The sequence below is a fragment of the Pavona decussata genome, unplaced genomic scaffold (assembly GCF_977016875.1).
Source record: "Pavona decussata unplaced genomic scaffold, jaPavDecu1.1 SCAFFOLD_184, whole genome shotgun sequence".
Classification (NCBI taxonomy): Eukaryota; Metazoa; Cnidaria; class Anthozoa; order Scleractinia; family Agariciidae; genus Pavona; species Pavona decussata.
In genome coordinates this window covers 67,601-78,223 of record NW_028145593.1, presented here as the reverse complement: position 1 = coordinate 78,223, position 10,623 = coordinate 67,601, and the positions used below count along the sequence as shown (strand labels likewise).

At 44.0% G+C, this 10,623-nt stretch overlaps 1 protein-coding gene and 1 pseudogene across 1 annotated transcript; one reads left to right on the top strand and one right to left on the bottom strand.

Moving 5' to 3' along the window:
- The first annotated feature begins 1,025 nt into the window (after nt 1-1,025).
- LOC146462777 (uncharacterized) lies at nt 1,026-6,625 on the top strand. The gene has a single exon (XM_085085171.1). The coding sequence runs from the start codon at nt 1,433-1,435 to the stop codon at nt 6,623-6,625; it is 5,193 nt and encodes a 1,730-aa protein (XP_084941297.1). The 5' UTR covers nt 1,026-1,432.
- Nucleotides 6,626-8,472: 1,847 nt separating this feature from the next.
- LOC146462776 (uncharacterized protein KIAA1958-like) lies at nt 8,473-10,218 on the bottom strand (annotated as a pseudogene).
- Nucleotides 10,219-10,623: the final 405 nt, after the last annotated feature.

Here is a 10,623-nt window from a genome sequence, read left to right as displayed (position 1 = left end):
ATGCGATGGAAGGAAAGCTATTTACCTCTACTTTGATCCTACGAAGGAATTGGAACACCAGGAATAATTTCAACGGATTTATTCGGTTTCGTGTTTCGGACATGGCTGAAATACTGTTTGGCCTTTGGTTACAGTAGAAACCTGAATGACGCTAACTCGCCGAAATCGCTCCGAATCGGCTTGAAAAGCTGGTAAATTGCAAAAAAAAAACAAGAAGAAACAGGGTAAGTTGACTTTATTGACAAAACAATGTTATTTTGTACCATTTTACACAAATCCGTTGTATTCCCATACAAATCCTTATAATTCAACGGTTCTCTGCTAGTGAGCTTGGGCTGCCTGTGGGGGAGCATGCCACCAGACCCCCCTAGGTAGCTCACACTTTCGCTGCTCGCAAGGTGCCTTGCGGCGAAAAAAAATGTCACGTCCGGTGCTTTAATTAAGAAATATGTCCGCTACTTTACAGATCTGTCGAAATCCCTGGCCGCTCATGAGCTACGTTTCTGATCTTTTTGTCTTGTTCTTTTATTACATTATTTTTTTAATAGATCTATAAAAAACAATCAAAATATTACAGCACGTATAAAGAAAAAGAGCAGCGCCTATACATGACAAAACAAAAAATACACATGTTATGACTGAATAAAAAGACTTGTTTGAATGGAATTTGGGCGACTATTGTCAGGTCACAGCCTGGTTACTACGCAATGAAAATGTAACCACACTTGGTAAAATTTATTATTTTTACGTGATTTTTTAGCTATGGGGTTCATTTCTTCATATTACGCCAATTTAAACAATGTGTACACTGAGGTCCAGTCCCTTTATGAACTTGGGAACTGAAGAGATTTAGATCTTCCAAACAGATAGCTGAAGAGACAAACTGCTGGATACTACTGTAGAAAAACAGTGAGAAACCTGCTTGAACAGGCTGATTTTTTCAAAATGTCATTAAACAAGAAGCGTTAAGAATTGATTTTTAGTACACTGATTCTTTCTGTATCTTTAATCCTATAAACATCTGTTGGAGACTGAAGCTAATTGTGTTTTGTGTGAGATTTGATTATTTTAGCATTTGAGTAATTGTTGTTATCGTGAAATAAGATCGTTTGTAGTGTGATTCGAAGGAACCAATCATTAGTAGCCTTTTGATAGACGCCGGAAATCGCTACGTGATCCAGGACGCTTTGTACTGTACAAATAGTAGTGTCAAATTGTTACTTTTTAGAACGCGTGTGAGTTGAGAAACGGTGACTAACTGTGAGATCAAATTAGTTGAATAAATCCTTTAAAACCAAACGTGAGTGTGGAGAACACTGTTTATCTTGGAGGCGAACATTCTCCACAAGTGGCACCTCCGACGGGACAACTACCGATAGGAGTGTGAGTATTATTTTGTCCTGAATTCCATTTAACATAACGCCGACAGAAGATGGAACTCGAAGAAACAAAGGGAAAACTGAAAACAAAATTAACACAACTGGCAATCCATGCCAAGCGAACGGAGCAAGTACTAAGTTCAGGAACAGTAGACGCAATCGAGAGACATTCGGGAGCACTCAGATCTACGATCTCTGAAGCCGACCAGTTAAAGCGCAGCTTAGAAGCATTGAAAATCGAAGCAAAGGAAGATCTCTCCGAAATAGGCTCGTGGAATGCCGAGGTCGATTTTCAACTGTCTAAAGCGGACGAGGAAGTTGGCCGACTTCGCAAATGGCTCGAAAACAGAAAACGTGAAGACGAGATGACTGCACGAGAAGATCAACTGAAATTTGAAATGGAACTTCATGAGAGGAAGATTAAGCTTCAGGCTGACCTCATGCAAGAACATCAGGGAGGTGCGTCATCCAAACAAACATCGGCGAAACTACCGAAGATCGAAATTGAAAGGTTCGAAGGCTCTTTCTTGGATTGGCCAAGGTTCTGGGGTCAATTCACGGAGACGATCGACAAAGCAGATATTGCATCCATTAATAAATTCACTTATTTGTGTGGGTTGCTTGGATCGAAGGTTAAAAGCGCTGTGGAAGCCTTGCCGTTTACCTCAGAAGGCTACAACAGAGCCAAGTCGATACTTCAAAGCCGATATGGAAAAGAATCAGAAATAGTTAAGGCTTACGTAAAGGAAATCATGGATCTCCCAGTTATCACGAGCGCGAATCCTAAGAAGATAAGTGAGTTTAGCGAGAAGTTGTCGTACTGCGTCCAGGCATTGGAGACGATGAACAAACTAGAGCAAGTGAATGGAAACGTACCGATGACGTTGGACAAATTACCAGCAATTCGTGGAGATCTGGTTCGAATGGATCCAGACTGGGAAAAGTGGGATTTCGCCCAGTTGTCAGAGGCGGTGAGACTGTGGACAAGACGAAACCCGGTCGACGTGAAGGCAATGGAAAGAGAAACATCGGAGCAACTTCATCGCAGACGAGAGCGCTCGAACAAGCTCTTTCAAGCACGAGGCCAAGAACGTAAACCTAGCAAATGTGTTTATTGTGGTGACGGAAGCCACAAGTCATCTGAGTGCCAAAAGATCTCAACTCTGGACGAGCGTAAACAATTTCTCGCAAGGAAAAGGCTCTGTTTCAATTGCGCAACACCAAATCATCACGCTGGAGAATGTTTTAGCAGGGCTACCTGTCAGCACTGTCGTAAACGTCACCATACTTCGATATGTGATCGAGACCAAACAGACAGCGGGAGGCAGACGTTGATGACAGCCAGTGAAAACAATGAAGGCATTCTGCCAGTCGTGACGGTGAAAGTTGATGGGATAACTTGTCGCGCGTTGATAGATACCGGCGCGGGGAGCTCGTATGCATCTGCAAAGCTGTTGGATCTACTAAAGAAAACACCATGCGAAACGAAAACAAAACGTGTAGACATGCTGATCAGTTCGCAAGTCACGAAACTGGAAGTGTACGATACCGTAGTGGAATCTTTGGATGGGAACTACCAGTTCTGTGTGAAACTAACGAAGGTTAATAAAGGAGAGCTATTATCAATTGACAACCCCAAGTACGAACAATTGATAGACAAGTATCCGCATTTACAGGGAGTCAAAATCGCAGACAGTGACGTTAAGGAGCAACTTCCGGTACATGTCGTATTAGGAAGCGGTGAATATGCACGCATTAAAACCAATACGAAGCCTCAAATCGGGAGAGACGGAGAACCGGTGGCGGAAAAAACAAAACTTGGATGGTTTATTATGAGCCCTGGATCAGAGTTTGACCACAACACAATGTTGCTGACGCAAACATCCCAAAGTGACTATGAGGACCTCTGCAGGCTTGACATCCTGGGGCTAGCAGACGCACCAGAGCATGACCAGGGCGTTGTACACGCAGAGTTTAAGGAACAGCTCGAACGTTCACCTGAGGGATGGTACGAAACGGGCCTACCCTGGCGAGGCAATCATCCAGTTCTGCCATCAAATAAACAGGGAAGTTTACGCCGCCTTTCTACCTTGATCAAGAAACTTGAGCGCAACAATCTCACCGACGACTATGGCGGTATAATCCGGGAACAATTAGAAACTAACATCATTGAAACTGCACCAGAAGAAGTCAAGGGGAGAGAATTTTACATCCCTCACAAACCTGTGGTACGCCACAACGCTGCAAGCACAAAACTAAGAGTGGTTTACGACGCGTCTGCGAGAGCCAGCCCTAATGCGCCATCTTTGAACGAGTGTTTAAACCCAGGCCCTGCGCTTCAGAACAAATTGTGGGATGTCCTTGTCCGCCAGCGTTTCTTCCCTGTAGCCATATTTGGTGATATTCAAAAGGCGTTCTTACAAATTCGAATTAAAGAACAAGAACGTGATGCCCTCCGCTTTCACTGGCGAGTGAACGAAGATTCTGATTTGGAGACGTATAGGTTTACCCGAGCACTATTTGGGTTGACATGTTCCCCGTTCCTCTTGGGAGGAGTCATCGAACAGCATATGGATTCTTGGAAAGACGCAATGCCCGAAATGATTGAAAGTCTACGAAAAAGCCTGTACGTGGACGATCTTCTGAGTGGTGGTTTGACCCTGGAAAAGGCCAAAGAGAGAAAAGACTGTGCCATTGAGATATTTAGCGACGCGAAGTTTACTTTACACAAATGGAGCTCCAACATGACTGAGTTGGAAGACTGCCGGGATACAGAAGAAGTCAGCAACGAGTTGACGTTCGCTAAGCAGCAGCTGGGTGCACAGCCGACTGATTCCAAGGTACTTGGATTGCCATGGGATAAAACAACGGATACGCTTACTGTCCCTTTTCCTCAGGGCGAGACCCCCTCAACAAAGAGAGAAGTACTGAAGCAGCTAGCTAAGATATACGACCCCCTGGGTTTAGTGACACCCCTGACATTGCAAGGGAAGATGATCTACCGCGACATTTGTAACCAAAAACTACCGTGGGACGCTGAGTTAAGCAGACCTCTAATGGAGAGAGTAATAAAGTGGAAAAATACGCTACCGACTGGAGAGACAGTACCCCGTCCCGTTGTGAACCACCGCGAACCTGTATTGGAATTGGAACTGCACGCGTTTGGTGACGCTAGCACACATGGAGTAGGCGCCACAGTTTACGCCGTGGTGCGGCAACAGGCCGGAACTACGCAACGCCTTGTCGCAGCCAAGGGTCGCCTGGCCAAACAGGGCCTTACAGTACCCCGCCTAGAGCTCATTTCAGCCCACATGGCCACTAACCTGGTGACGAATGTGAGAAATACATTAGATGGCCTACCCACTCCAACAGTCTACGCCTGGTTGGATAGTACAGTTGCCCTCCATTGGATCTGTGGGAACGGCCAGTACAAGCAGTTTGTTGCAAACCGAGTGAACAAAATTCATCAGCGCCCAGAGATCCAATGGAGGCACGTGCCAACTCAAGATAATCCAGCTGACTTGGGAAGCAGAGGGGGGAAGACAACTGAACTGTGGTGGAAGGGACCTGAGTGGCTGTCAGACCGAGAGAAGTGGCCCCCCAATCCAGTGATATCCGCTTCGGCAGCTTCAGAGGAAGAAGCTAAGATGATACGTGAAGTACTCAACACAACTCTAACAAAAGAAGTCCCTGATGACATGGACCGGCTACTCGAGAAGTATAATTTGCGTCAAGCCTTGCGAATAGGTACTTGGATCGCAAGATTCGCACACAACTGTAGAAGCCACATGAAACTATCCGGTCCTCTATCTACAGCAGAGATCGAAGCAGTAACTAAGAAGTGGATTTGTCGCGTGCAGAAAAGAGATCGCTTAACGCCCCACTACGAGCAGACACAAAGAGAGCTTAACTTACAAGTCAACCATGAAGGCCTAGTGGAGTGTCGTGGCAGAATCCAAGGGATGTACCCTATATACCTGCCTTCTGAAGCGCTGTTTACCAAGAAATTGTTTCAGAAGGTACACTATGAGACCCTCCACGGTGGTGTAGGATTGACTATGGCAGCAGTGAGAGAAAAGTACTGGGTACCTAAGCTGCGAAGCCTTGTGAAATCAGTGAGGAAAGATTGCTGGGGATGTAAAAGGTTCCAAGCAAATGCACTAACTGCCCCGCCCCCAGGCCTCCTACCCAGTGACCGAACTCAAGGAGGGACAGCATTTGAAGTGGTAGGAATCGATTTTGCCGGACCCATTCGTTACAGGCAGACCGCTAATCGTGAAGGCAAGGCCTATCTCGCCCTATTTGCCTGCAGTCTGACTAGAGCCGTGCACTTGGAACTTGTTCCCAATCTGGAAACAGATTCGTTTATTCCCTGCCTGAAGAGATTCATACCTAGACGTGGCAGACCAAGGAAGATATACTCAGACAACGGCAAGACCTTCATCAAAGCTGCTAAATCGCTTCGCCAACTAAGACAAGACGAGCGACTGCAGGGACTCCTAGAGAAGTACGATATTGTATGGCAGTTCAACCTGAGCAGAGCTCCTTGGTGGGGAGGTCAGTTCGAGCGTTTGATTGGCGTAGTGAAGTCCGCTATGTATAAAGTCATTGGGGGAGGTGTTCTAAATTGGGCGGAACTTAGTGAAGTTCTACTCGATGTCGAAACGCAGATCAACCGACGGCCGCTAAGTTATGTGGAAGATGACATTGAGCTACCAATTCTCACCCCCTCAACCTTCCTTTTCCAACGCACCAATCAGTTGCCAGACGAAGAGACATGGCGAATCAACGATCAAGGCCTCCGCAGACGAGCCAAATATCTTAACACTTGCAAGGATAATCTATGGAACCGTTGGCAGAGAGAATACGTAGCGGCATTACGCGAGAGGCACAACCTGACTCATAAAGTGACAACGTTCCAGCCAAAGATAGGAGACGTCGTCATCGTGAAAACGGAAACCAAAAATCGTGGTACCTGGCCATTGGCCACAGTGAAGCAAGTCTATCCCGGAAAGGACGGCGTCATCCGCGCAGTGCAACTGAAGACCGCTCACAGTGTGCTTGATCGCCCTATACAGCATCTTTACCCACTTGAGCTGTCCTGTGATAGAGCTGCTGACACACCTACGTGCACGCCCACAGCAAACCTGAACCCAAGCGCTCCACTATTCAGGCCGAGAACTAGACGGGATGCTGCAGTTGCTGCTAGAGCTAGAATTCAGGACCTTGCGGAATACGAACCATAAACTGTGAACTCTTTTCTTCATTGATGTTATCAACTTGTTTGAACATTAGTTTCTTATTCTGAATGTTTATGTTTTCTTGTGTTTATCCTCTTCGAGGATGAATACACTCGTTGAGACCTGAATGACTGAGTAGTGAGGAGAAATCAAGTATCGAGCATAGAACTTTGAACATTTTGTTTTATTATACAAATTTAAGATATTGTGACACTTCAGTCTCAAGGCAGAACATATGTTCCCTGAACGGAAATCATATGGGGGGAGGGTGTTGGAGACTGAAGCTAATTGTGTTTTGTGTGAGATTTGATTATTTTAGCATTTGAGTAATTGTTGTTATCGTGAAATAAGATCGTTTGTAGTGTGATTCGAAGGAACCAATCATTAGTAGCCTTTTGATAGACGCCGGAAATCGCTACGTGATCCAGGACGCTTTGTACTGTACAAATAGTAGTGTCAAATTGTTACTTTTTAGAACGCGTGTGAGTTGAGAAACGGTGACTAACTGTGAGATCAAATTAGTTGAATAAATCCTTTAAAACCAAACGTGAGTGTGGAGAACACTGTTTATCTTGGAGGCGAACATTCTCCACACATCAATAGGATTTAGAAACCAAAAAAAAAAAAGAAAAGGAAATGTGGAAAAATCTAACGAGTAACCAGGTTCGTTCTTTCGGAACTTAAGGACGGTGCCCATTTTTGTTACTGCGCATACTTTCTGTGTATCTGAAGATACTTGGGTTTCCTATAGGTGGTGCTAACTAATAACGTCTTCGCTAACCGAGCGCGAGCGCCGTACTGGGGAATATTGGCCCAAGGTCGTGGCAGTACGGACCGAGCGCAGCTAGGTCCGTACAAAAACGACCGAGGGCCAATATTCCCCAGTACGGCTCGAGCAAGCTAGGTTAGTAAGTAGTTTATTGTATGGCACTCGGAGCAAACTTGTTTGTTTATAAAAAAAACCGCACTTCCGGTCACTTGAATTCAAAGGGTTTCCGTCATGACGTGTTTTTGATGACGCGAGCAACCCAGAAAGAACAACCTACGGTACCACGAGTGTCATCACGAGTTTGAAAACAAATTTACGGAACGTTTACATTTAATCATGTTGATTATAGAAAAGACTTCAAGAACGATTTTTAATGGAATTAGACGAAAATCTTAACAGCTGTGGTTTGTTTTTGAAACTCACAAAGGGGTTTTGTCGATCCCAGAAAATTCCAGCGCATCACCACAGGCCGACCACCCTCTGTTTGTGTTGTGTAATGACTGTTTGCAATTTGAGACTTTATATTCTCGCGACACAATCGGTTGAAATTTTTACTGAGTAGCGATATTTAAAAGTCGCCTTTTACCTTTATGAAAAAGGGTTTCTACGGCTCGGAATGGCAAAAAAACACCACGCAATGTCAATGTCGCCCCATCAAAGGAATCCAAGAGGGGCTTGGATAGAGAGATAGATAAATCGTTTATTAGATATTATACATCGCAGTCGTACAACTGAATTACGTACAATATACAGAAAAAACAAAAGATTGATAATGGTAATTGAACTTCGTGTCGTGCAATTTTGTCTGACATCGCGCGTGATTTCAAACTCGAACGAGCGCGCAGCGTGAGTTCGATTTGAAATCACAAGTATGATTTCAGATCAAAATTGCACGACACGAAGTTCAATTACCACTTTATTACACCCATTATGAAATCTCACAGTTTGTTTGTCAATATTCAGAAATATTGATAGTTATTTATCCACTTCAGGAAACCCAGTTTTTAAAAAAAGAGGAACCGGAAACGCTGCCATAATTATGCAATTGAAATGTCATGTGACAGAACTCACTCGTTTTGATTAGTCATTCAAAGATATCAAGCTTCGCACTATTTTGGCTTGAAGCTTTGCTGAATCCACCGATTATGTGCGAAAGTTTCTTTCTCTGTTTTTCGTCCATTTCGTCGTAGTCATCCAAAGAAGATTCCCGTGAATGGTCCGTGATTCCACAGATGACATGGCGCGACTGACCGGATTTCTTCAGTTTGGCGACTAGTGTTTTTCTCATGCTGTGGTTCGTAATCTTCAGTGTTAGTCATGAGCCAGAAAGCCATGGACTTCATAATGGTGCCGATTGTATTTTGGACCATTCGGAATTTTTATCTACCAGACATCCTTTGATTTTGGACGGTTAATCATGCTTAAGTAGAGCGGCCCGTTGTCCTTCATTCCGTCTGGTCGCTTGTTCAACCAGACCTTAAACAGTGCACATTACTTGTGGTGTGGTTCTTCGTCTGATATTAAACAAGCGCACCGTTTCTTGTTTTTGTCAGCCCCTCACGGAACTCGACCCCCTCGTTCCCGTCTTCCCGTTTCCTTACGACAAGGTCCTCGACGTAGGCGTCGTAGTGCTCCTGGCGACCTCGTAAACCAAGTTCAGGGGCACCCAACGGATCTTTTCGGTAAATTATCTGTTCGGAAGGTCCTCAATCCCCTACAATTTTCTCAAGGGAATTTTCACCTCGAATGTTCGTGATACAGGATATTTACGGCCTAATGTTTTCGAATTCATAAAAATGTCGTTTTGGACACCGAAAAAAGGTCAGCTAAGATTTTCGGAACGAAATAAGACCTAAGGTTTTCGGAAAATGGACAAAAATGCCCTAATAATTTCGAAAAGACTCAAGTTCCCCTAGAATGACCGAACAGATAAAAATATTATAGCGCGGCTTGAATTGAACCTACAGAGCTTTAAAAGCACTCCAGATAGCCTAAAATTGCGTTTCAGAGGATCTGAGAGAAAACTGTCGTTGGGTGCCCATGCAAGTTGCTCGGTCAAATTTTTGAAGTTGACGTTGGTCAAGACTTTGCCATTGAAGTCGCCAAGCTGACCCTTTTCCCATAGGGCTGACTCTTCGTCTGGTGTTAGTGGCGGGGATTTGTTCGGTCGTTTACTTCTCCCTTGTTGGCGAAGGGAAATCGCCTTCGCGTTGAGTATTTCCTGAGAGTTGTGAAACTCCCTCGACCGTACGATGCTCACTACATGTAAATATCTCTCAATGGAACTCTGCATGATTTTCAGGGATTCTGGCTCATAATCATCTCCGTCCTTTTTCTTAACTTCTGCGTAAAACTTGCTCAGGACCTTATTTAGTTCTTCGGGCGCCATTGTGTCAATGTTGTTGTCAAGATGGCGAGATGAGCACCACGAATTAAAAACGTTCATCCACTGTTTTGTCGAGCGAGAAGTATTTTTATTTGCTGCAACAGACTTGAGCTCTTCGATATCTTCGTTTGAAACTACAGGAAATCTTGAAACGTCTGCTGCTTCGTCTTGTTGCGTTGTTGTTGTTGTTGTTGCTGTTGTTTTGGTTTTGGTACCGGTGGACTCGAGACCGTGCGGAACTGCAGCAATATTTAAAAAAATTCAGCGACCACTTGATTAAAACTGACAGCAAAAGTTGGCAAATCATCTGCCAGTAATTCTCCAGCCGCAAGAAGATCATTGTCGTCGTTTAAAAACTCTAAGTAGTTGAATTCATCCATTTTTATCTGGAAGAGGAGGAATTTGGACAACAGAAATTGCAAAACTTTCCAACAATGACTTTTTCTTTTTTTTTGCCCTATATTTTTCTGCAATCTGATTGGTTGGTGCAGCTTAGCGATGAAATTTGATTGGTTATTATTATTTCATTTTAATTTTGATTGGCCACTAAAAAAAGGATGCGATTTAGAGCAAAAAAATGGTGCAATTCGTGAACAAATTGTACTTTTGAGAGTCAATCAGATTGCAACAATCACCAGTGATTTCAAAATGGGTGTAATAAAGCAACAAATCGTAATGATTAAACGAAGTACTCAGTCTTCTTTAATTTCTATATCAGTTTCGATTTTGAAATCACGCGTATGATTTCAGACCAAATTGCACTCCACTCAGTTCATTTACCATTATTAATTTAAGTAGAGATCACTTCCTCTTCAGCCTCTTCCCGTTTTTTTCAAGGAATATCTAAGG